The sequence below is a fragment of the Watersipora subatra genome, chromosome 9, assembly GCF_963576615.1.
Source record: "Watersipora subatra chromosome 9, tzWatSuba1.1, whole genome shotgun sequence".
NCBI lineage: Eukaryota > Metazoa > Bryozoa > Gymnolaemata > Cheilostomatida > Watersiporidae > Watersipora > Watersipora subatra.
This window is the reverse complement of record NC_088716.1, coordinates 59,189,610-59,217,292: the sequence shown is the minus strand read 5'-3', so window position 1 is coordinate 59,217,292 and position 27,683 is coordinate 59,189,610. Positions and strand designations below refer to the sequence as shown.

General features: G+C 37.5%; 2 protein-coding genes across 4 annotated transcripts in view; both read left to right on the top strand.

The window, feature by feature from the left end:
• Nucleotides 1-20,665, top strand: LOC137405289 (agrin-like). Its single transcript, XM_068091518.1, has 9 exons — nt 1-16; nt 522-992; nt 10,324-10,350; nt 11,307-11,416; nt 12,252-12,450; nt 17,314-17,550; nt 18,507-18,725; nt 19,150-19,365; nt 20,655-20,665. Exons 1-9 carry the CDS (start codon nt 1-3, stop codon nt 20,663-20,665), a joined length of 1,506 nt encoding a protein of 501 aa, XP_067947619.1.
• LOC137405441 (agrin-like) overlaps nt 19,354-27,683 on the top strand; it is a 24,031-nt gene continuing 15,701 nt past the window's right edge. For all 3 annotated transcript variants that reach the window (XM_068091704.1, XM_068091705.1, XM_068091703.1), the window contains exons 1-8: nt 19,354-19,365; nt 21,909-22,039; nt 22,650-22,752; nt 24,103-24,263; nt 25,339-25,441; nt 25,886-26,059; nt 26,259-26,308; nt 26,506-26,636. In XM_068091704.1, the coding sequence (XP_067947805.1) occupies nt 21,992-22,039; nt 22,650-22,752; nt 24,103-24,263; nt 25,339-25,441; nt 25,886-26,059; nt 26,259-26,308; nt 26,506-26,636 (770 nt within the window). In that variant the 5' untranslated portion in view covers nt 19,354-19,365; nt 21,909-21,991. The remainder of the gene's footprint in view (nt 19,366-21,908; nt 22,040-22,649; nt 22,753-24,102; nt 24,264-25,338; nt 25,442-25,885; nt 26,060-26,258; nt 26,309-26,505; nt 26,637-27,683) is intronic.

Below are 27,683 nucleotides of genomic sequence, written 5' to 3'. Positions count from 1 at the left end.
ATGGCATCTTGTGTCTGTAAGCAGTCAAGAGCTGTCCACCCTAACTGCAGTCTGCAAATAAAACTTGGAATTTATTTTTTGCATGGGAATAATTTCTGGAGTCTTGCGATTATTGCTTCTAACAACATCACTGCTTGTCGCAATGAAAGCGTAACACAAGAAGATAAAAGCATTATTATGCCGTGACAGCCTGTGCCCTGGTAGCCTTCAATCGTGTGTAATGAGTGAACTGGGCTGTTAGACCTATTGTTACACCGATATTGATAGCAATAATGCTAAGTATGGAAATAGTTTAGATTAGCTTGTGATTCTATCGGTTTTGTTGTAAACATTCGACTAGATTACCACTATTTGTATTGGTGCAAGTACGCAAAAAGAATTTAAAGACAATTTATTCATCAGTCAGATTGTAGAATAATTTTTCAGATATTTAATGCTCTATATGTTGCAGGTTGACATCTCTTCTTTTTCCTCTTGTAGTCGGAAAGATCTTATGTGACTCATCCACAGCGCCTCATGAGGGAAATGTGAACTTTCTGCTACATTTATAAAAATGGAAGCGTTTTTCTCTATCGCTGTGATACTTGTGTTAGCCTTAGGTAAGGTAGAGGGGCAGTACTATTACGGAGAAAAATGTTACCTCACAGACGATCCCCTAGACGTGAGGGAAGCCATAGCTGACGTAGTATTTACTGGTCGGGTGCTCTCGCTACACAAAAACCCTTACAACTCTACCTACTACTGTTCAATATCGATATACCGAGTCATCAAAGGTAGCGGCATCGTAGCTGGTCTGCTGGAGCAGCCGAGCTCAGCTCTAAACAACAAGGCTATTGAAGTCGCTGGATTCGGCAGTGACCAGATTTGTGACAGCGATGTAGAGATCGATGACACTAGGATATTCTTGGCATCTTATCATCGACTCACCAATCTCACGCTTAACTCGAGTCTGACCCGTGTCAGCGTACGGTCTCTTCAAAAGTCTCTCGCCGGTAAGCCATAATTATGTGTGATACACCCTTCTGCAAAAAAATCACCTAACTTAATGTTTCATATTAAGGTTTGAGTATTTTTCAGTTTACAATATCTGAAAAACCCTACACCATTTCCTTTTCATTGACTAAAATTTCTGCGGAAATTTTGTAGTTTAAAACTATCAGTGAGATGCGATAAAATATCTCTGTCATCTGTCAGTTATTATATCTATCGCCCTCTCTATCTTCTCGTGAAGTCGTTACATTGTTTTCCCACTCAGCTCTTAGACATGTCAGCCCATGTTCAGTCTCGGTTCATCTCTCTCATTTGTCATGGGGACTTACCCCTAGTCCCCCTGTCTCCAAATCTACTCAAGCGTAGACCCTCATGCTAAGATACGGTTGATCTCTGATGAAATATTGATAAGAACCTGATCTTAAGGAATGAGGAAATTTATCATAAACTATATTACGATCATCACCATAATTTGTGGTTCATAACATGAGAGTTATGCATTGCCCAGCTCTCATTTTTCTTAAAAATTGATACCTGTTAAATATATCCTTGACACATTGGTAATTTCCATTGGTCATTGCCACTGCTGTCACGCTCAGTTAATTCAATTAAGCATAATCCATGTCGGAAGTGGGCGGTATCCTAAAACGCTAATATATAGACACGGTGTTCAGTTGCTCGTTCACTTGGATTAGGCGAAGACAGTGTCAAGAATACTTGATTTAATCGCTGATGACGGGCCTAATCCGATGGTATCTGCTGTCATCGGCACATGACTCCTAATAAAAACTCTTTTATTCTTGGGATAAACAAAAAAAAACATTTCAAGGTGAAAATGGTTGACCTATTTGTTACATAGCGACTCAGGGAGTTTATCGACATAACATCCTAGTCATAACTAATATCGCATATGGATTGCAAATGCATTACTTGACTGTTGAGGATTGTTAAAAAAGAAACCGTTTAAGGTCCTTTGTGTATATTTACACTGGCACAAGCCTGATCTCGTCTGGATACCCCCGAGCTATCGTAGAACTGTAGATATCAGTACAGTTATTGTAAGGATAAGTTTACGTATGAATTGATTTACACCTAGCCGTCTATTGAGGTCCGTTTGTCTATGTCATGGATCGTCTGCTAGTATCCCGTTTATGTTTGCATTTAGATATGAGCTTTGCATGCTTTGTCCATTCACAAGGCTTCAGATACAAATCTGTTCCCTAAATTCCAAAATTGGGCTTTGTGTAAAATGCTCGCTTTATAAGACCTCGATGGCTCTGTCTATCGTAGAAATGCAATCATGATGACCTGTACTATCACATCTGCTCAACAATTTATGTCTTCTGATTGCTTTCAAGATAAGCTTGTCTATTTACTGGAGTATTTTTGCCTACTCAATGCTGTTTAGCACCCAACCATGCAAAATATTTGTCACTACTCGAATCATGTATACGCTAAACAGAAAATTAGTGCTAACTGCTGCCAAGGGGTATCGCTGCTCTTAAAGATAAACAGACACAAGATTTTAGTAGATTTAATCAAAAAGTGTCGGTATTTTTCTATCATTTTCGATCGTTTTTGACATTTGAGATGGTCTGACTGTCAGGATGCTTCAAGGTTAAAATCGGCAAAGCTTGATCGCGGTTAAAGCTTTCAGAAAAAAAAAATGTTTTGTACTATTTCTTTATATAGAAAATCGCTAGTAGCTACAATTGTGATAGTTGGTATCGGTAATTGCGTTCAAGTTACTGCATGATGTGTTTGTATTCTGTCCTCCTTGCAACTATAGACGTCCTGATCGTACTTTTGCTTGATTTGAGCGTTTTAATCGCAATCAAGTTTTGTCAATTTTAATCTTGAAACATCTTGACATTCAGATCACCTCAAATACTATAAACAATCGCAAATAATAGAAAAATACCAATACTTTCTGATATAATCTACTAAAATTTTGTGTAAGATCGTCTTTAATCTCTTCGCAAATCCTTCGGAACAGGAGACTCGGCAATGAGTAACAATTTAATTCTCAGCGTGACTGTCTGTAATAGAAGACAGAATGTGTACATCACTGACCAGGAGCACCCTGTCCTTGGAATAGCGAAAATGATCTAACGATGTTGTAACTATTTCTTAATGCAACAGTAACAGAATATGTTTGTGGGTAGTCGTAGTACTTGAAATCATATGACCCTCTGCTGCGGTTTGTTTACGATCTGCTGTCGGCGGTAATGAAAAGATACTTCTAGCTTCAATGTTATGCTGCCGAGAGATTTCAGTGCGTGTGGGGAGCCAATTAAATCATAGGCTTCTTTCATGAGATGATCCGTCGCCTATGTAATATTAAACTGCAGCTCTCAACTGAAGTTATCCGCAGCCGGAAATCTCGAGAGCAAAAATCATTTATCTGTTAATAAAATAAATAGGCTAGAATTTTAAAGTTTATGACAGTATGTATTTTCAGAATTAATTTTTTCTTTAAATATGAACTTGTACAAAATTTTAGTAAATCTTACCAGAAAGTATCGGTATTTTTCTAGCATTCGCGATTGTTTTTGATGTTTGATGTGATCTTACTGCCAGGATGTTTCGCGATTAAAATTGACAAAACTTGATCCCAATTAAAACGCTCAAATCAAGCAAAGGTACGATTATGGCGTCTATAATTGCAAAGAGAGGACAGAATAGAGACGTGTATATTTCAACTTGAACGCAATAGCTGATATCAACTATTGCAACGATAACAACAAGTGGCGTATTTTTGCACATATCTTTTGCTGAACATTTTAATCCGTGATCAAGTTTTGTTGATTTTAATCTTAAAATATCCGGACAGTCAGATTAACTCAAACATAAAAAACAATTGCAAATGATAGAAAAATATCGATACATTCTGGTAAAATCTACTAAAATTTGGTGTCTGTTCATCTTTAAAAGCGGCGACCAGCCAGGGCAGACAAAGTGATTCCAAATCATCCTTACATAAAAAGGTTGTTAACTTGGCATGCGTCGATTGCTGACAAGCATTTCCGTTCAAAATGGCCGAGTGCTACTCCACGATGATCTTATTGGTTTATGTGACCACTCATAAACTTGAGATAAGCACTTGATGGTTCAAGTGAGAAACAGAAGATGTGAACTTGTGTCAACATACCTTATCTCAATGGGGCACAAAGTATCACCTAAACACGCATACATACGTCTGCGGAGAACAGAATGCAGCTAACCTACTACTTCACGGATTCCTGAACATCACTGCCTCAAGTACGACCGTTTATTATGCTTCTCCCACTCCTTCTTTTCTTCTTTGCACTAGGTATGTGTGAATGTTCTCATACCCATACCCATTTACGATGCAGCCATCTTTCACATATTTACCAGAAAACAACATTGCATATGATAACGTGATATCGTCAAGACAGTTTCTGTTCAGGTTTAGATCGACTGACCGTATACTCGACTTTCCAAACTAGTTATGACATTTCAATTTTTTAAAAAGCGTTTCTTGCAGTGATTTTATTTTTGCAAAATTTTGTTAGCTTTCACTTCATGAGTTTGTTAGAAGCCTGTCATGGTTTTATATATAGAGTTACCGACCTTTACTATCGGAATTTGTAGCTGGACATTTTGCCGCGATCAAAGTGGGTAATAGCTTAACGAACTTTGTATCAATATCTTATCACGCGTTGGGGCAGTGCAGACAAAGGCTTATCAGTATTTGAACAGAAAAAGTCAACTGGGCCCAATACACAAATCATTAGAAAATATAGACGACGGTGGACCTAATTAAACCTCAGTGTGTGCCAACTGCCAATTGTCATGCTTGTCAAGTGTATAAATAACCCTTCTCTCTCGCTCTAAAGAGCTTGTCTAGCTAAGGAGGCTATTGTTCGCGTTAGGCGTGCGTTCTTCTGTACCAAGCCTGAGCTGACCATGAATTGGGCTAGTTCCCTCTCGCTTAGCTAACTATTTCATGGGAAAAGTTGTTGTACTCCTTTATTGACAGCTTCTGCAATAATCTTTGGGTAGCTAATTTTTTGCTATAAACTAAACGTCACGTTATCTACCTTCTATCTTTACTAATACATGCCAGTTTGTCAGTGGGCGTGTCTGCATAGACGCTATGTGCGCTTCTATAATTTATGGCTGATTTCATCCATCTTACCACAAGTTGTCTCCGTGCTTTTCACCGTGTCGCTCAAAAATTGGTTTCAAAACTCCGTCTGGTTCCCGAGAACGTTTAAACGCCCACCTACAGTCTATCGGAGAAAAACCCCAGGCATCGTCGGGCTCGCCGCTAGTTACAGATATCTAATCTACTTTGGGTTCTCTCTGCTGCTGCTAGGAACATCAAGGTCAGCCTAGTTTAATCACATTTTACTTTTTGAGCAGCTAGAACGACAACCGATGTTAGGTAGAGAATTTATGCCTGGAGGCAGCTCTAAATAAGCAAATAACTGCAAGATTTATACCATGATAAGATTATAAAGAGCGGGTAACTCATATTGCAACCAGATATTTCAAACAGTTTACGACCATCAGCTAATACCGGTCCGCTAGCGAGCTGAGTCACTTTCACTTAGTTTATGCACCTTCTATCTTACCTTTAAAAGCTGTTGCCCTGTGAGAGTTTAAAATTGTGTACATACTGAGTAAATACTGGTAGGTGAGACTTGGAATATCGTTTTGATGAAGATTACCGTATTTGTCCGCTCTCCATGACTCTATTTCCTGTAAATAATCACTGAGATAGTGTTCTACAGTGATTATACAAACTCACACGGAAATCTCTACTATATGTTTCATCGAGCATCGCAAGTCGTTTCAGCCAACAGAGAGAAGGTTTTGTTAGTTTCATAGAATTTTCTAAGCGGGATAAACATCTGCAATACACCTATATACACACCATGAGCTCCAATGCAGACCACATTTTTGTTTAGTCTTTACTAAAGGACAACTTTGTTGTTCGAAGAACCAGGCACACAGTTCATCCTTTTTAAACTGAATTGGCGAGATTCAATAGCAAGAACTTTCGGCACATATCTAACTGTTTGATGCTTGGTTAGCCGAAGTACTGTGGCATTGCCTCGCATTGTGCGCCTCTATAATGATAGAGCTGGTAATTACGCCTGCATTCTTCTTTTTGAAAAATGTTTTGGTTATTATTTCTGAAACAATTGAAATCACAATCACAGTTTGCTTTCTGTTGTGGCCTTCACTTATGCGAGCTGAACGAACGGTGTGAACTCGGTGCAATTGAATGTCGCCTAATCCATTCACTAAACCTCCTCTCAGTTCCCTCCAGTCTGTTTGCAAAGTCAACAAGTGTGATTGTTTGAGGGTGGGCGCCGTCGTCTGAGAAACACTTTTTGCAAAGGTTGATTGCAAAAATACAGTTTGAGTGAAAGAGATCATTTATGTAATTGTGATGGCGGTGAGTGACAACTGTAGCATTAGACGAGCTCACCTCACCTTCTGCATGGAGAGGTGTGGGGCATTAAGCCAATTGGATATTTGACCTAATAAGTAATTATATAGGAAATGTTCCCAGCAGCCATTCTGTCTTCCCTTAGCTCCATGCTCATGTATACATAGTCTTAAAGCTTACACAAAATTTTAGTAGATTTTATCAGAAAGTATCGATATTTTTCTACTAATTGCAATTGTTTTTGATGTTTGAGGTGATCTGACTGTCAGGATGTTTTAAGATTAAAATCAACAAAACTTTATTGCGGTTAAAACTCTCAGATCAAGCGAAAGTGCGAGTTGGACGTTTAAAACTGCAAAGATTCTTCCAGAATAGAGACACGTAACGCTGCAACTTGAATGTAATAGCCGATATCAACGATAACAACGATAACAACTAGTGATGTCATTTCGGCTTGTAACTTACTTCTGAGTATTTCAACCGCAATCAAGTTACAATCATAATCTCGATCAAGATTTTAATCTTGAAACATCCTGACAGTCAGATTGTCTCAAACATTAAAAACAATCACAAATGATAAAAAATACTGATACTTTTTGATAAAATCTACTAAAATTTTGTGTGAGTTCATCTTTGAATGCCTTGCATATACTTTGTTCCTCTTTGTAAAGAATTGAATTGTTTAACGCCATTTGAGCAGCATGCATACTAGACGCTCGTACTCCGAGTGAACGTTGGTTATCTTTTCAGGAGACCGTCTTTAGACTTAAAGCACATATAAAATATTGAGCTGTATAGATAAACCATACAATATTATAATACAAAGAATCGATATGTTTTCCTATCAGTGTCATGTTGGTAATATTTCCCAGCGCTTGCTTTCATACTTACCAGGAGGTGTTAGCATTGGTCATTACCGCTGGTCATTACCACTTTCTGAATCAGTAAAATTATCTAGCATCAAGCGTGACATCTTCTCTAAAGAATTATCTATTAAAAGACACACAATTAGGCATTATTATGCTATTATGTATTGAGTATGCAGTTTCTCTAGTTGAGGCGTGTGCTGGTCGTTGGGGCGGTTATCCTACTCTACTAAAAGGACAGAAGTTGTGAATAAAATCATACTTGTTGACACGTAGCTCCCTATCAAGATAGATTACTGTGATATGCATTGTAAGCCAAGGGTATTATTATTACTATTATAGCATAACGTAATGTTTCTTTTGTGAGTCGTATCGGGCTGTGGTTACCCGGTGTTTGCTATTAGATGTATTTGTTGACATTGTTGAAACGGGGCTTCGAAAATTTTAAGAACTTTTCATCTAAGCTGAGTTATAATCGCTTTTTTGAGCTCATTTCTAAATATGTAATGTTAAATAGCTTATCTACCTCTCAGAAAAGACTGAGATTATTTTGAAGGCTGAATTTGGATAATAATGGATAATAGAGACACCCATCTCTATCATTCTAAATTGGATTAAACATCTCTAACTTGCGTTCCTAAAAAGCTAGGCTACGGCACACATTTATGGGCGGTGCTTGTTGTGCCGATCGTGTTGTTTTCGAGACGGATATTAAAACACTGTCAAAAGCCTTCATTACTCTGAAAGTTGGTAGACCAATCTTTATTTTGAGTACAAAATCGGAATCAGCGTGTCTGATTTACCTAGTAAATACGATAAAAATTGTACTCGGCATTTATGGTTTAATCTCTGTAAATCTTAATGTTTGTTGGTCTGTCATTTGTGTGACCAGTTATAGTGATAAAGTTATAGTGATAAAGTTATAGTGATAAAGTTATAGTGATAAAGTTATAGTGATAAAGTTATAGTGATAAAGTTATAGTAATAAAGTTATAGTGATAAAGTTATAGTGATAAAGTTATAGTGATAAAGTTATAGTGATAAAGTTATAGTGATAAAGTTATAGTGATAAAGTTATAGTGATAAAGTTATAGTGATAAAGTTATAGTGATAAAGTTATAGTGATAAAGTTATAGTGATAAAGTTATAGTGATAAAGTTATAGTGATAAAGTTATAGTGATAAAGTTATATGAACAAAAACTCTACTCTGCGCTGGAATTGAACTCGGAACATCCAGGTCTGTAGGCAGATGTGTTATTCACTAGGCTATGCGGCTATATTGCCATACAAAGAACAATTGTAATCATACTCATAACTCCTGTCAAAATGTGCACACTTGAAGCGCTTCCAAAAATTCTATTGATTACTACTAGCTCGCTTGAAGATCGTGGCTGATTGAGTGAGAATTCATTATGCAACAAGTACAAGCACAACGTATAAGCCGAATTATAAGCACAGTTATAGACAGCTTTTATTGTAGTAAGTTAATTTACTAACTTAAGTTACTCAAGTTCATTCGGTAAAAAAATTAGCTATTGACAACTACAGTACCTGCCACTGTTTATAAACTGTAAGTTTTTATTACTCGCAACGCTGGACATTCATCTAGTCAAGTATAATACTCCCCCACTTTCAATTTGAAAAAACTGGTCTTTTTTTGACATGCTGAAGCATAATGCTCACCTAAGTTTTTAGATTTTGTGTGGTATGCTGGGCTAATTACGCTACTATCTACCAATGTATCGCGGATGTCTAGGCTAAGTTATCAGTCTCTAGTATCATTCGAGCTTCTACTGAACAGGTCGGTAACAGTGGTAAGTCCGACTCTGATAACGACAAGAGGGATCTACTCTACATCGATCTTGCATGTCGGCTGAAGATGAAGTTTGAAAGATACATGGATGAGGAATGAATAAAAAAAGAAAATGACCTTATTGATTTTTGCGTGTGTGTTAAAACTGTGCAACGATTTCGTATTTTCGTGTTGATGGAAGGATCCATGTTGCCAAAACGGGAGTGCAGCGCACGTATGTTGTATTTTTGTGCTCTAACCAAACAATTGTTTTGCATTTCTTTGTTAGCCTAAAACTGGTCATCGTTAAGAGTTATTATCGATTAGTCGAATAAACTTTGATTTATCCTACCCGCCTTTTGTTCACTTATTGCGTCTTGTCAGCTGAAGCGAAGCGTCTTGTAGGGGGACAATGACTGAAATTGACATATTAATTGATGCTGCACTTTATAAGCCGATGCATCTTATAGCCTGGAAAATATGGTCCGCACGCAGATTTTTTGACTGCTGCAACTTTTCTATGCAACTATTATATTCCTTAATAAAATGCCACAATAGGGTTGGGTTACGGCCAGGGTTACGGCAAATAATAAATGATCTTTATTATTTGCCGTAACCCTTCAACCCTTCGCCGCCTCCCTTCACCACTAAATTGGTATGCGTTAAGTTATCAGGTGTTGAAGTTATCCTCTCTTATTGCCGCGAGCACGCAACTCTAAATTGTTTTAATTTCGTTGCCTGCACTTTCACTATACAGTATTCACTATTCAAAATCAAGATATTTTGCTCAAACTAGGTTTTCTCATAGAGGTTCTAGAAGTTTGTAAATTTGACAAAATCATCAAAACCAACAACCTTTCACCTTACTCAATTTTGAGCTACTAACAACGTTTAACGTTAAACCAAAAATATTTATCATTAGTGATGTAAGAATGCAGATGAATTTAATAAATCTAAATGTATAAATGTGTGATTGCTGCTTATAGAGTCATGCTGTTTCCTGACTACATTTGTTGAGAGTGACCTCATTTGAAAATCACTCATATGTAAACGAACTCATACTGTCAAGTTTTACTTTAATAAAACGAATAAATTTTTGTTCAAAGCTACAATATAAAAACAGCTATATGCATAAAAACCCATTAAGGCATAAAATACTTTTCCAAGTTTGTTTAGTTCACTTTATGTTTATTGCTCTAATGGTTCACTTTATGTTTATTGCTCTAATGGTTTCTACGCATTTTTGTAGAGAAGCTGAAACAAGATGAGACAATAAGTAAGTACTATCCAAATAATGTTAGCAGTTTTTCCAAGCGCAAGAGTGTGACAGTCAATATTCAAATAATGCTAACAGTCTTCACAAATTTGAGAGTATGGCAGTGAGTATCCAGATAATGTTAACAATCTACAAACTTGAGAGTATGATAGTGAGCATTCAAATAATGCTGGTGATCTTTACTAACTTGAGAGCATGTCATTAAATATCTCGATAATTCTTATGGTCTTTGCCAAGTTGCGAGTGTGACAGTAAATATCTAGATAATGCTAGCAGTCTTTACAAACGCAAAATTAGGAAAATCAATATCCAGATAATGCTAACAATCTACAAACTAGAGAGTATGAAAGTGAATATCTAGATAATGCTGGGGGTCTTTACCAACTTGAGAGCATGTCAGTTAATATCTAGATAATGCTGGGGGTCTTTACCAACTTGAGAGCATGTCAGTTAATATCCCGATAATGCTGGTGGTCTTTACCAACTAGAGAGCATGTCAGTTAATATCTAGATAATGCTGGTGGTCTTTACCAACTAGAGATCATATCAGTGAATATCCCGATAATGTCGGTGGTCTTTACCAATGTGAGAGAATGTCAGTGAATATCCCGATAATGCTGGTGGTCTTTGTCAAATTGAGTATGATAGTGTACATTCAAATAATGCTGGTGATCTTTACCAAATTTAAAGTGTAATCTACTCCGGGCAACTTTCTGACTAGGGTAGATTCACTTTTACTCTGCTTCCACTTTAGGTTTTTGTTGCTTGTTATTTACAGATAAACAATGCCTAGTAGATACTGGTGGAGATGCTTGCGTTATATTGTATATATTTATTGTAAAACCAGTTTAACAGTAACTAGGGTCAGAACTCCTAGTAAGAATATTAATATTTGAATAACTAGCTTTAAAAGCTACTCAAAAGATCACAATACCTAGTGTCACTATTATCCGTAGGTGAGTGCAAGTTCTTCTTCTGCGCTTTCTATGCTGAATGTAAGTTGGGGCCACTAACTGGAGACCCGTACTGCGAGTGCCCCAGCTGTGAAGGTGAACCAGCAAGTCAGGTATGATGATTATTATTACATATTACTGGGTGCTGCCTATACTTTGTAGCCAACAACTCTTTCTCTCTCTAAGTGCCATGGTTTGTGAGGTCATGCGGGTTCATGCTTCTCCACCACTTTCTATCCCTCGTTCTTTTCAACAATGCTTACTTTGATATTTCTTCTCTCTTTTTCGGTAGGTGCCCCTCCATCCACTTGCCTAGGTTTCCCATGTAGGTCAGCCGCTGTCTGCTCTTCTCCGTTTTCTTTCAATTTTTCCTGTTACCGTCCTTTCGCACTATGTGCCCAAAAACTCGAACTGTTTTTTCCTGATAATTTTTTAAAAGTTCCTTTGCCTTTCCGAGCCAGCAACTAGTTTTAATAAAACTTTTCAATGTTTGTATGCATATTTGGTACATACGAAAATTAGTTGCTAAATGAAAGCAACTCTTTTTGGATATTTTTGACATTTTGTTGTATCTGGAAAGAGCTTATTGATGGAACTACGATACCAAACTATATTCAAATGATGTTATCTAATACACACATTGTAGTTGATTTTATTTCCAGAACAGATAATTTTCGGCACTTCGTAAGGTTGGAGAGCAAAAATATATATTGTAAGGAACAGTTGAGATGATAGTGAAACTTTCACATTTATTAAATTTATTACTTTATGAGGTCTTCAAAACGGTTACAAAGTTCTTTACTTGTTGAAATAAACCATCCTATGTACGTAGATGCAGCATTGAAAAGCCCAACGGTGTTTACAAATTATTTTCTACAGCATATAACAACTCCTCTTACTGGCGAGTGGTTTCCAACACACATATTCACTATTTTCCTTGTTTAACAGGTTTGTGGAACAGATCGTAAGTGGTATAACAACGTTTGTGAGACGCGAAGAGAATCGTGCTTACGCAAGCGTAGAGTCAAACCTCAAAATGCTGACAGATGTCCGGCTAAAGACAGCAGAGACACCACCACCAAATCTCTTCCGGCATCCACAGAGATCAGTCAACCGTCATCAGAAACCAGTCAACCGTCAACGGAAGGTAAGCGCTTGTATAAAGATTCAGAGAGCTGAAAGATAAGAGCTGACAATTCATAATCCACGAGGAAGGCAACTTACTCAACTTTAATTAGAAAAGCTTTGCTGCAAGTGTAGCTGCTGGTAATTTAATGAGAAACAATATTTAGTAGTAAGCTAGTAGAGGAACGTAAGTGTTAAGCTCTTTAAATGTGTAAGTCAAGAAGTTCAAGGAACTGAAATATAGGAGACCGGGAGGCAAAGGATGTAGGGCTGGGTAACAGGTAGGTAGGAAATGGGAAACCAAGAATGAGAAACTAGGGAGTACATACAGTGACAAGAGATTCAAAAGATTGTGATGTGGAGGCAACGAATAACAAGGTAGAACATGATAGAGCAGGAAATGAGAATATGATGGGTGTAATGCAGAGTAACGGTGGGTGTAATGCAGAGTAACAGTGGATATAATGGGGAGTAACAGTGGGTGTAATGCAGAGTAACAGTGGATATAATGCGGAGTAACAGTGGGTGTAATGCAGAGTAACGGTGGGTGTAATGCAGAGTAACGGTGGGTGTAATGCGGAGTAACGGTGGGTGTAATGCGGAGTAACAGTGGATATAATGGAGAGTAACGGTGGGTGTAATGCAGAGTAACAGTGGATATAATGCGGAGTAACAGTGGGTGTAATGCAGAGTAACGGTGGGTGTAATGCGGAGTAACGGTGGGTGTAATGCGGAGTAACAGTGGATATAATGGGGAGTAACAGTGGGTGTAATGCGGAGTAACAGTGGATATAATGCGGAGTAGCAGTGGGTGTAATGCAAAGTAACGGTGGGTGTAATGCAGAGTAACGGTGGGTGTAATGCAGGGTAACAGTGGATATAATGGGGAGTAACAGTGGATATAATGGGGAGTAACAGTGGATATAATGGGGAGTAACAGTGGATATAATGGGGAGTAACAGTGGATATAATGGGGAGTAACAGTGGATATAATGGGGAGTAACAGTGGATATAATGGGGAGTAACAGTGGGTGTAATGCAGAGTACGAGAAGAAAAGAATTAGTAACTAGGCACTTTATTTCACAACCTGTTCTAGATGAATATATTGAGATGCGCTGATTTATACTTACGAAGCAAAACACTGACCGCAGCCGAGTTGTGCCAATTTTTAGCTAGATCAGTGAGACCTTCCTTAACACTTTGATTCCTGGGCCGAAAAAATGTGATGATTTGTTTTTCCACCTGATCCTACGCCTGACTCAAATTGGCTGCGTCATTTTGCTTTGCTTTTTTGGAATTTTGGTTTTCGTAATATTATGAAATTTTGGTCGCTTTGTGCGTAATATGTTTACAGTCTAATTTCAGTAGACAAGTCGATTGGAATATTAGTTCTAGAAATATTGCTGAAATACCGAGGGCACTTCTAACCAACTGAGAAATGAAAAATGGCTGCCAACAGAACACTAGTTTCTAGTGAAACACTGATTGATATTCTTAGGAGGATTCAAAATAGACAAGCTTCTTCTCAGCAATTAGAGCTGAAACTATTCATTTTTCTAATAACAAATATACAGAAGCTATATAGTAGCATAAAACAAGCACCTGCTATAGATATCTCTACAGCGCGCATCATGAAATAAGCATCCGTTCTGGTTTCTCTGCACAGTGTAGTTTAGAACACCTTCATGAAGTTCAATAAGCGTCTTTGTATAGTTTAGTCCATTTTCAGATTACCTCAGACTTTAAAACTAAAAAAGTATGTACAAATCTGATGGCTCTATCTGATGAGCCAGATCTGATCTGGCTCATCAGACTTGGTGTACTGCAATCATTATGCTTCTTCCGTTACCTCTGAAACATCACTTCTTTGAAAATGTGAAAGAGACTATTTACTCTGTTTGATTTTTTGTTGTTGTTTTCTACAAGCTTGGAGCTTCAAAATAATATTTAGTTCATAAGGAGTTGTGCTATCCTAAGTTCTTTCACAGGCAATGGAAAGTTCTTCATATGATCTAGGATCAGGGGGCTTCCTTGCGCATACAAGATTAGACTTCAAAGTGTTGAGCAAAACCATAAAAGATAATTAACAAGTTAACAAATGACTTATAATGCTTCTCAGTGCCTCTAGTAAACGTTTTACTGCTACAAATGGCCATTAAGAAAGTGAGTTCACAGTGCTGCATAATTTTGATCTTTGACCTTAATTTGACCAGGCAAACAAATTTTGCTTGTAGATGCATTTGCAAATGCAAACTTTGGCTAAGCATCAAAATTTGTAAAATAATTTTCTTCAATTGTTCTATTTTGATGACTGTACCAGTAGTAATATACTAACAAGACAGTTGTGCTGTGGCATGCTAAACAGGCGCAAAGTAATACACTTGCCATCAATGTTGTTGTGTGAACTTACACTGTTTATAAACAGAATTTTTTTAACCACGATTTGTGATAAAACAATATTTTTTGTCCAACAGCTTAAAACCTTGTTGTAGTTATTATGCGTACTTATAGTACTACTGATTAGCTTTGGATCTTTAATCTTTATTACGGGGTTTACTGCGAATATCCTCATTTATAAACCGTATTCTAGCTGAATAGTTGGACCAAAGATTAATGAAATTTAGGATACAAACAAAATCTGTTGTTGCATCTGCGCCTATACTGGTTACCGGTGACTGTCTCAGTCTCGTAGACATCGCCCAACATATGGCTCCTGTTTATAATCTCTAGCGACAATGAAAATTTTGTACTGCTTATGAATTGGGCTGGGTGTATTGTGTGATGAGTGTCTGACTATTGGCTACATTTTGACCAATTGTATTACTAGCGAGCTTTACATACATGTGAGATACAACTTCACAAACCATGTTCCAAAATGGAGGCTATTGCGGACTCAATGCACTATCGACCTGATCAGACGGAATGACTTGATTGCATCCCCTGGGTTTATCTTATTAGATTAGCAGAGCATTAGTTCTCTCTTATCACTTTTCTCTTACCATATAAGGATTAATCTCTTGTTTATCAGGCAGAAGACGCTGTCTTGTTTCCACAAATATTTGACACCTACGAATAGCAGCTGAGAACTATGGCAAATTATTTTTCATATAATGAAATATCATTGATATAAGTGGATTGTTAGAAGACAATTAAAAAACTTCAGCTAGGAATTTAATCTTAGTTTTTATGCTGAATTGCTTATTTTTGATTAACACCCAAAAAATATTTAAATCTTTGTTATATTTACTTATAAATACAGCCTGCAATAGTTTATTTACCTACTATGTTATTTCAGTCTAAAACTGTTCAAAGAATTAGCCGTGAGCTAATATTCATAAATAACATGCCCTAAAATTAAATTTTAATATAGAGCATCATAAACAACCGCTTCACAGAGCAAGGAAATCAGAAAAGAAACAGATGTCTAACTCGTTGATGATTGATCAAAACCGTCATTTAATTCAATTTGCAATCAAGAGTATAGCATTGCAAACAACTGATTGCATGGTAAACACTTGTGTCAAAGACCCTAATACCTTCTAAGTCACATTCTCTCGTCATAATTGCTTCCTCTTCTGTTAATCAAATCACTGAGACGATTTAAATTCAGAACCTGAACACGAATACTCTTGCTAGAGAGATTAAGAATAGAGCACTTGAAGCTGGACTATATTAGCGCTGTATCTCTGGTTATTAGATATGCCCGGCTTAATTGTATCGATTTCTGCTCTGATAATCAGCTTTCTGAACACATGCTGTTCTTAGCTTAGACTCTTCACGTCTGCTGACTCCAGCCATGCTGTTGGCTTTTATATATCTTTTTGCTAGTCCAGCTCTAGCGTGCTACCAGTTCCCTGATGGTAGGTGTATTTTCTCTCATCTGCTGCTTTTGTATTGTCTGAGTTGGATTGTGACATGCAGTTGACATAACCGCTTTCTTCAGATTTGAACCTTACCTTTATGTGTGCTCTATTTACACATTCAATTTCTGGTTGTGTTCATAGATGTTTGCATTGATAGAAACTAGGCAAAGGCTAGGCTTCAGGTAGCTTATTATTGTAAATATGAGAATGAATACTGTATGCTCATGTGTATCAATTATACCATACCACAGTTTCATCCTTTTGTGTCACACTGACAGTTCTATAAGCAGAGCATCTGCATTGATTTGTGTATAGAACATTTTCCTGCTGTGGATGTCTCTGTATAATACAGTATAAGACAAGCACCTGCTATAAATGTCTCTGTATAACACAGTATAGGACAAGCACCTGCTATAAATGTTTCTATATAATCCAGTATAAGACAAACATCTGCTATAGATACCTTTGTATTATTTAGTATCCAACCAGCACCAGACATAGATAACTACATTATACAGTATCGGACAAGCACCTGCTATAAATGTCTCAGTATAATACAGCATGAGACAAGCATCTGCTTTAGATGTCTCTGTAAATGCAGCATGAGACAAGCACCTGCTGTAGATGTCTCTGTATAATACAGTATCGGACAAGCATTAAATGTTTCTGTATTATGTAGTATCAACAAGCAACTGACATAGCTACCTCCATATATAATACAGTGGGAAACCCGAACCTGTTGTAGATATTTGTACAATTTAATATGGAACCAACTCTTCCTATCATGAATGGATCATAATGGATGTCTACATATTATGTAGCATAAAACAAGCACCTGCTATAGATATCTCTACAGCGCGCATCATGAAATAAGCACCCGTTCTGGTTTCTCTGCATAGTGTAGTTTAGAACACTTTCATGAAGTTCAATAAGTGTCTCTGCATAGTTTAGTCCATTTTCAGATTACCTCAGACTTTAAAACTAAAAAAGTATGTACAAATCTGATGTGGTATTATTTTAGGAAAAGAGAACCCGTGTCTAAAGGAAAACTGCAAGTACGGGGCAATTTGTCAAGTCTCAATAGATGGCCAAACAGCCCAGTGTATATGCCCTACCACGTGCGATACCTATGGTGATGCAGACAGCGATCAACCAGTGTGTGGCACTGATGGACGTGACTATGCCAACGAATGTGAGTTAAGGAAGGAGTCATGTGAAACCTTCTCTGACACGACAGTCGCCTACACAGGAAGCTGCGGTAAGTTGGAGACTAAACACGCTTAATTTGGTTGACAAATTTGACTAGAGACAACAAGTTTCATTCCAAATAATTAGGTGCTGCAGCACATCTTTGATGCACACTGATGATGAACATAGCTATATTATTGGCCAGTTGTTTCTAATGTTTGCTGCCCGCTGCGAATAACATCACATAACTCATATGGCTATCTGTACTGTCACATAACTCATATGGCTATCTGTAGTGTCACATAACTCATATGGCTATCTGTAGTATCACATAACTCGTATGGCTATCTGTAGTGACACCTAACTCATGTGGCTATCTGTAGTATCACATTACTCGTATGGCTATCTGTAGTGTCACATAACTCATATGGCTATCTGTAGTGTCACATAACTCATACGGCTATCTGTAGTATCGCATTACTCCTGTGGCTATCTGCGGTATCACATTACTCATATGGCTATCTGTAGTGTCACACAACTCATATGGTTATCTGTAGTATCACATTACTCCTGTGGCTATTTGCGGTATCACATTACTCATATGGCTATCTGTAGTGTCACATAACTCATATGGCTATCTGGAGTGTCACATATCTCATATGGCTATCTGTAATACCGCATAACTCATATGGCTATCTGTAGTATCACATAACTCATATGGCTATCTGTAATGTCACATAACTCATATGGCTATCTGTAGTATCACATTACTCATGTGACTATCTGTAGTATCACATAACACATAAGGCTATCTGTAGTATCACATAACTCATATGGCTATCTGTAGTGTCACATAACTCATATGGCTATCTGTAGTATCACATAACTCATATGGCTATCTGTAGTATCACATTACTCATGTGACTATCTGTAGTATCACATAATACATAAGGCTATCTGTAGTATCACATAACTCATATGGCTATCTGTAATGTCACATAACTCACACGGCTATTTGATTTTCAGATCCGTGTGCCGACGTGATTTGTGGCTTAGGACAGACATGCAAAGTGGAGGAGTCTAATGCCCCAGAATGTCACTGTATTGACCAGTGTCCAACGGCAACAGATTACGTGTGTGGTACAGATGGCAGCACATATGACAACGAGTGTATGCTACAATACGCCGCGTGTCAGCTTCCAGAGTCACCTATTTCAGTTGCTTACAAAGGGAAATGTAACCCGAGTGAGTCTTATTTGAATGAGAATTAAAAAACCTTTATAGCAAACTTTTAATATTCTATGTGGCGTGCTTACGGTAGAGATGCTTTAGGCTGACCACCATAATCAATAAAGGTACACATTAACCTAGCCCTGTCTCTATGTTGATATTGCTAGAGTTCATATGTTTAGTGTCTAGAATGATCTCTAATTCTTCACACTACACACTCAAGCGTGTCTGGATCAAAGTCTAGGAAATGTCTAGCAATGCTCGCTTATAGTAACAACCATAACATCAGTGAGTCTAAAATGCGAACATCCTGAAATTTATGTGTCTGCCAATGGGAAGACGTTATTTTGAATGTTTCGCATTTATCAAGGTTGTAAAACTATTAGCCAACCAGGTTTTAGTGAAACAGAAAGCAGAAGTTATTTCCAACCTTTTTCAGTGGACAACCCATGTGAGAATGTGAAATGTGAGAACTACGCTACTTGCCGAGTTGATACGGATGGGTTGGCGACCTGTCGCTGCCCCGATGTCTGCACTTTTGAGGTTGCCAAGGTCTGTGGCTCTAACAGGAAGGAATATATTAATCTGTGCCGACTACAGCAAGATGCATGCGCTGAAGGGATCAATGTCACGGTGGCCTCAGTAGGACCTTGTCGTAAGTCTGCAGCATCGATCTCTAGTTTTCTACTAGTTAGCCTATACTAAACACGAGAGATGAGCGAGTTAAAAATGTTTAGGAGGGCCTGATAAATAGCAACAACTAGTTGTACTACCCGGCGTTGCCCGGGTAATAAAACAGTCTTTGGACAGAAAATTGATTGGTATTTAACATACAACAACATTTGCCATTCTAACTTTCCAACTACATATCATGAGAGAAGTGTTTTGTGGCCTTTGTATAGTTGGAATAAATTAAGAGAGAAAATAAAAAGAACTGTAAAGGTTTTCAAACTTTGTCAAACAACTGCAACTTTCAAACTTCATATCACGAGGAAAAGGTTTTGTGCAGGTCAACTAAATTAAAAATAAATAAAATAGCTGTAAAGGTTTTCAAACAACTGTACATGTAAAATTTCATTACTTGAAAGAAGTGTTTCGTTGAAATAAATTTAAAGGAAAAATAAAACTGTAAAGGTGTTTAAATGTGAATGTAAAATAATTAGTAAGTAATGACTAAATCTAGTCTATTTCGCTACGATTACAATCAAGAATTATTTGGTATACAGTTATATGATTTTAGTTCGTTTCAGTGTTGGCATGCAAAATTTGGCATGTAGGCTAATATCGTAGGCTATAGATGTACATAGAGTGGTATAGAAACTCATAGCCATTAATAGTCATTAGTCTAATGATATCACCTCTTGGTAAAAACCATCATCATTAAAAATAGTACCAACCTTAGTAACTATAGGTACCTACAATGACTTTAGTGCATTTGGTGGTTATGATCTGCAAGATAATATAACATTACGATGTACTACATTGAGAATTTTTACCTTCGAGACAGACGTGTAACATGAATACTGAATCTAACTTAAATGAATTTAGTTTACTAAACACATACTTGAAAGAAGTTTTAGTATGTATTTCAGTAAACCTTAAACTTTAAACATTAATTTTATCCTTGCAAAACATTTTAATTTTAACCGATACCGCATACACCGTATAAAAGATAGGGATAACTCGCTATGGCAAGTTCAGCGACGTATATCTTTTAATAGCGCATATAATCAGTACAAAAATCGCCAAAATTAAGTTTGAGATAAATTATTGTCGATATCGTGGGGCGGAATAAATTAGGCCTAACGAAAAAAAATGAAGAAGCATCGTGTCGCATAAACTTAGGTCCCAACAGTAAAATCGGAGCGCGCAAGGTTAAAATAATTAGCATGAGCATGGGATATGGGGTATATGAAAATTATTTTGATCTATATGCCGTTCTAGCTCAGTGGTAGAGCGCCCGGATAGGAAACTTGGTGGTGCATTTATCATGAGTTCAAATCCATTAACATGCGGAGTTTTAATATCAAGATTCTAATATCTATAGTTGGACATACAGAAAACAGACTTTGAGAAATATATGTATAGATTGGGTTGTTGAGCTTTATTGGGTGAAGCTGCATTTTTGTATTAGTTTTCGGTATTACTCAAACTTGCTTAGACGAGGTGGTGTGCTCATGCGCATTACTCAGTTGTTTTCTTGTTTTGCTCTGTATACATCAATCATGAACATTCTGAAATTAGTAATAATGAAGAAGAGAAACAGATACATAAATAAATATCTTACATTTTTCATCACTTTGCGAATTAAAATATGACTCTTGTGATAAGGCCTGATGATCTATGATTGGTCAATAAATAGATCTATCATTTCTCTAGTATTCTATAGCCACTAATCATAAGTTTTGTTTAATTCACACTAATTATGAACAATCTGTAATTAATAATAATGAATGAAAGAAACAAATACATATGTAAATATATAATCATTATTAGCCATGAAAGTAGTGATGCAGGTCCCAAGGCGCAATAGCATGGCTAATCAAAGTGCTGGCCTGAGAGACATCAAGCGAGTAAGCCCTAGGGTGGGCTATCCCAGATTATCCAGAGTTGTTATATTATGGTAGAAGTTCTGTGGCTTCCATAAGAGAGATCATAAGAAAACTAAGAATTCCTCCCAACATTCTCTGATAGCGACCAATAGACAGTAGACAAGGTGTAGACTGTCCGGTGAACGGCTTTTTTTGTAAATATTATCACTAAACTTATGTTCTTTATTCTATGAACTTATAAATATAAAATGATTTGAAAAATAGTTCTATGCCGAACAGATTATAGCAGTGAAAGACAGTTTAAATTTGTTTATAAAATTTAATTGATCATTTCACACGCTTCAAGGCCTGTAACCTTTACCTCGGAGTCTCTCAAGGTCATGAGCTCAGGTTTAGAGTGGTCGCAACTTTTTCCTGATTATATAAGTGTTTAATATACAAACACACATAGCACTATAATTATACACATGCAAACTAGTGTTTTTATTAATTATTTTAATACGAGTTCAGGAATCAGGTGGGACAGAAGTGAAAACCCAGCGACTACCTTTTACAATGTTGAAAGGTCCAGATTTAGGAATCTTCGATGCTGTTTGCCGATACCGATACCCTTTAGGGAGGACAATTATTTATTCTACTGTTTCAGCTACAGATGCGTGTGCAGATGTCAACTGCCCATATGACGGGGTGTGTACGATTAAGTTTAATCCAGCTCCACTAGGATCAGTGATGGTTGTGAGCTGTGAATGCCCCGTATGCTCGGCTGCCATGCAACCCGTGAGTAGGTCAAGGCTGAACTGTTTGTGCTCTCCACTCATCGCCTCTATTTCTCATAGTTGTTTACTACCTGCTGCCATCTAAAGATAAACTTACACAAAGCTTCAGTAGATTCTATCAGAAAGTATCCGTATTTTTCTATCATTTGTCATTGTTTTTGATATTTGAGATGATCTGAATGTTTCAAGATTAAAATTGACAAAAATTGATCACGTTAAAGCACTCAGAAGAAAAATATGCGCTGCAATGATGTCATTAGTTGTGAGACTCACTGTCGCTCTCGATATTGATATCAGCTATTGGGTTCGCTGGGTCACTTTGCTTAAGCGCAATTATAGATGTCATGATCATAATTTTGCTTGAATCTGAGGGTATTAACTGCCGATCAGATTTTGTCCATTTTAATCTTGAAATCGTCTCAGATTATCTCAAACGTCAAAAACAATCCGCGGGTGACAGAGAAATATCGATACTGAGAAATTTTGTGTAACTTCATGTTTAAGGATAGTGGAGGTAATACTAACAGGTGAGGTATACGGTATTATAGCAACTTTGCTGCCTTGCTTTGCTGGTTGCCGCCCTTTTATGAGACTATGAGCATGTGTTACAGGTGTGTGGTGATGATGGCATGACATATGCCAGTGAGTGCTACCTCAAACAGACCAATTGTGAGGAGAAGCAAACTGTGAAACTTGCTAATCTTGGTGCCTGCAGTAAGTTCAGTCAATAACTAGATACTTTGCATGTTAGCCATTGTCAATGGTTCTTATCAGACGCTGTGTTGTGTACCCATACACCAACTTTGTAAAACATGAATGCTTTTATGCTAAGATAACTGAACACCCGCCTTATAACTTGTTATAGCAAATGCATTGGGTGTACTCTTAGAACCGTTTGTGGGTCATTGATGGAGTAATTATTGTCCGGTCACATTTGGCTGAAAGCCGCAAGTAGAAGATAGCTCTCTAGTATTTAGTCTGTATGAATAAACGAATGCTTATCGAATAGCTCATTACATGATAAATATTTTTTGATATTTTGTCATCCATGCTTCCTTAGAGAGTATGGGTAACGAATATGAAAGTGGTATAAGCGCAAGGCAGCAAAACATTCTTAAATCATCTCTGTCCAAGCAGCCATTAAATGATTCATGCTGAGCTGGGGTGCCCATACAATGAGGCTTACACCGGGCAGGGTGCCCAGACAATAAGGTTTACACCGAGCAGGGTGCCCATACAATAAGGTTTACACAGGGCAGGGTGCCCATACAATAAGGTTTACATCGGGCAGGGTGTCCATACAATAAGGTTTACACCGGGCAGGGTGCCCATACAATATGGTTTACACCGAGCAGGGTGCCTATACAATCAGGTTGACATCGGGCAGGGTACCCATACAATAAGGTTTACACCGAATAGAGTGCCTATACAATAAGGTTTACACCGGGCAGGGTGCCCATACAATAAGGTTTACACTGGGCAGGGTGCCTATACAATAAGGTTTACACCGGGCAGGGTGCCCATACAATAAGGTTTACACCAGATAAGGTGCCCATAAAATAAGGTTTACACCGGGCAGGGTGCCCATACAATAAGGTTTACACAGGGCAGGGTGCCCATACAATAAGGTTTACACCGGGCAGGATTCCCATACAATAAGGTTCACACCGGGCAAGGTGCCCATACAATAAGGTTTACACCAGGCAGGGTGCCCATACAATAAGGTTTACATCGGGCAGGGTGCCCATACAATAAGGTTTACACCGGGCAGGGTGCCCATACAATATGACTCTCAAGAACCTGAATTTAATTCTCATATGCTGACATCTTCTTTCTCATAAAAATGCAGTTGCAGAACAAAATAGCAGACGAACTTGCGAATAAAAACTGTCAATATACTTTCTTGTTCTCTTAACACCTGAAGTTGCTGGATCAATGGGAACAATTACCGTATACTGCAGCATAAATCATTTCCCTAATATGAAGATTCTTTATGAACGTTCACTGCCTACGAAGTACATAGTACCACCTACTAACTAAAGAACACAACTCTGTCTTTTGCAGATAGTTGTGAAGACTTTTATTGTGAGTTTGGCTACTGTCAAAGTGTTAATGGAACACCGTCGTGCGTCTGTGCTGCCAAGGAGGCGTGTGTTGATGCCAATACCCCGATCTGCGCAGATGATGGAGTAACTTACAACAATGTTTGTGAAATGACAGTTGAGGTATGCATGTCGGTGTGATGGCCTCCCCATTCTTACAGCTGTATAAGAGTTCATGCACAATAAATATAGCGTGAGGTATTATGATATATTACAGTATATTATAGTATATTCTGATATAGTATAATGTGTCCTTTTATAATTAGGGGACTTTCTATAAATGTACCATATCAAGCTTTTATGCTAAAATTTAAATGCATGACCAGAGTAATTTTGCGACATACTGTGTCATGCTATAACAAACTTGGAAGTCATGTTCTCATATCCTACAAAAGGTACATTCAGTTCCCTAAACATAAAGAGTGTGACATTCAGATTCTAAGCCTGCACTCTTCAAAATTGTAGAATTATAGTAGCTTTGCTATGATTGAGGTACACTTTGGTATATGTTAAATGAGTTGGTCAGACCTTGGCAGAGGGTAAATGAAACCTTCTTGATGCATGTTTAAAAACTGTAGCTTGAGATCTTTGTAAATACTACAACTGACAACTTGCAATTTAACAGATGTGTTAACTGTACACAAACATTTATTAATTTGGTTCATCCATGAGTCATTCTCTAATCAACTGAGCAGTTACCTGGCCTATCGCATATCATTGAAAGTGATGTGGGGAGAATAACTCCAAGCCTATAGATAAATGTAGGCGTCCACAGTTTCTCTTCGCTGGCTTCACACTTCAATGATAGATATGTTTTATGCTTACCCTAGTTTTTAATTTAGAATGAAAGCAGTTTTGCGTCAGGTATTAATCCTGAATCCCTAATACATCAATAATGACTGCATTTATTTATTATTATTTACTAGTACCAAGGCAGTCCAGTGCACTGTGAGAGATGATTACATGTAATAAGTTTTCACCGTGTTATGAAGACGGAGTGGTAAAGATGGTAGCGAGCTTGATTAGGAGGCAGAATGCCCGGGTTCAATTCCAGTGCGGTGCAATCTATTTTTCTTAGTGCTCTTAGCGTGGTTTCGGACAGACGAATAAACAAACAAACAGGCATGGCTCTTACATAATAGTAAGGAAGATAATAGTAATGATTGACCATAAAGTAATAAAGGATTATGTATTGCAGTCATGCATACAGAAGAAGAAGATCGTCAGAGTGTCTGATGGCAGATGTGATGGAAAGCAGTGTGACCGCGCTACACCATGTTTGTACGGAGGCACATGCATCGGTATGCTCCTATTTATAGCCCTCTACCACTACTAGAGCATCGCTATTATTGATAACATAGAATACTGACTCGGAGTTATGACTGATGCAGAGCCATAACTTCACATCAGACTGTCATGAGTTGTTATCTACATTTTAGCTTGGCATTTAGATAAATGAGATATTAATGTCAGATATGCATGTAAGTAACATTGTTTTTCTTTGGTATTTTATATGTAGTTTTAACAGTTGTTCTGTCGAGTTGATATCGTAAACCGTAGAACTTGCCTATAAACACATAAACCTGTGATTTTGAGGTGACATCACAACAAACAACAACTGCTTGGCGAGTTGATTAGACAGACCAATAGAATGCTCTTATCATGCATACACAGTACAGCCCACGAGCCTTTTTATATCTCATATCGCAGCTGTTCACTATCGTAGCCTTTGTTCCCATTAACAGGAGCGAGTTGCATATGTGATTGGACATGTGACACAGAAGATTATGTATGTGGCACAGATAGGAAGACCTACAGGAGTGAGTGTGCGCTGCAGAAGATGTCTTGTAATCTAGATACCCTTATTACTGTCGCTAAGACAGGTCAATGCAGTGAGTTCCAGTCGGGCTCTAAAGATGGTGAGTTAGTAAAGACGACTCCAAACAGTCGAGTTGAATTCTATCAAGTCATGCCCACTACAATACACATATGCAATGAAAATTAGTGGCGCAACAGTAGTTTAGCTGTACTCATTTGCAACATTGTAAGTTATGTGAATAAGATTCCAATTTTATGATGTATGAAATGATGAATTATATGATTTATGATGTTTTGCAGAAAATGTGACCTCCGACAGTTTTGAAACACGGAATACTGATCCTCCAATGGTAATTATCTTCCTTGTCATGTAAATTAACGAATGACTTATGGTTTTGCAATGCTGTACACCCTGAGGTGCGAGTCCACCACAGCTAGACAAACGAGAGAACTAATGATTATTACTGACTAACTACAGTTTTAGTTAGCTAGTAGCGGTTGACTTTATGTCATATACTAAAAATACATAAAAACTTGCATTTTTTAGGTAGAGACAACTCCTGCACTAGTAAGCTGCGATATGGACACAAATTGCAAGTTTGAAGGGATCTGTGATTTTAAGGAAGGTGCTCCTGGTATCTGCAGATGTGATGAAATATTAGTACATTGTGAGGGCAGGTAATGTTAATAAGGGATATATTTGGACTTACCTGTAGGCTGGTCGATTTTAAAACGTAATTATAGTAATATGAATAGCTATACTGTAAGTTTGGAGTTTTTTTAGAGACAGCAGCTTTTCAATAAGCTTCATGTCAGCTGCTACTGAGAGCTAAAAATTTGTAGGTTTACTTTCAGCTGCCAGCTCCTTATTGGCCAGTGACCTTGAAACAGATTTCAGCTTAAGGATTTATCAACAAACATTAATGCTTGACCTTGACCTCACCGCTGTTTAAATCATAACAAGAGAGCATGTTTTGGGCTGACCTCCTGCAATGGTTTCAGTTAGGTTTACCATTAATAATATATATAATATAATCATTTACCATTAAGAAATTTAAATTATATAATCATTCATCTTCTATAAAAGCAACAGCTAAGTTTTCTAATTTCGTGTTCATTAATTTAATTTTTAGATTCTGAGTGAAAACAATGATTAATTCGGATATAAATTTTCATATGTATGAACACGCCATGTGTAGTTGTCTCCTCAACAGAGTAGCTCAATTGAATCGATACAATAAACTAGCTTTTGTCAACGAAGCAAATCTATCAAAAAACTTCCACAAGCGATATGAACTGATTGAGAAAATGACTGAGCAAATCTATATGTGCCATCATCATAGTTAAACATACGATGGTGATATAACATTGTACACTGAATAACTGCTATGAACCAGAGATAATCAATGAGCCATGATCAATGTAGAATCGTTACAACTCATCAGTTAAACACTGATATCGGTGCTGATACCACCTGCAGTATTGTATCAGCACATCAGTTTCCCACCATTGTTTTGTAGATGGAGGTCACTGGCCTGTCATGCCACCCAGTCAGTTTCTCTTTTGTCTTCATCCTCACCTTAAAGATTAACACAAAATTGTAGTAGATTTTACCAAAAAGTATTAGTCTTTTTTATAATGTGTCATTGTTTTTAATGTTTGAGGTGTTCTGACTGCCAGGATGTTTCAAGATTAAAATCGACAAAACTTGATCGCGGTTAAAAC

What these genes read in the sequence shown, in the direction of transcription:
- LOC137405289 (XM_068091518.1), top strand. An exon ending in TCTTCAAAAGTCTCTCGCCG is followed by an intron (nt 993 to 10,323) that starts GTAAGCCATAAT and finishes GCATTTTTGTAG; the next exon opens with AGAAGCTGAAACAAGATGAG. An exon ending in CAAAGGGAAATGTAACCCGA is followed by an intron (nt 18,726 to 19,149) that starts GTGAGTCTTATT and finishes AACCTTTTTCAG; the next exon opens with TGGACAACCCATGTGAGAAT.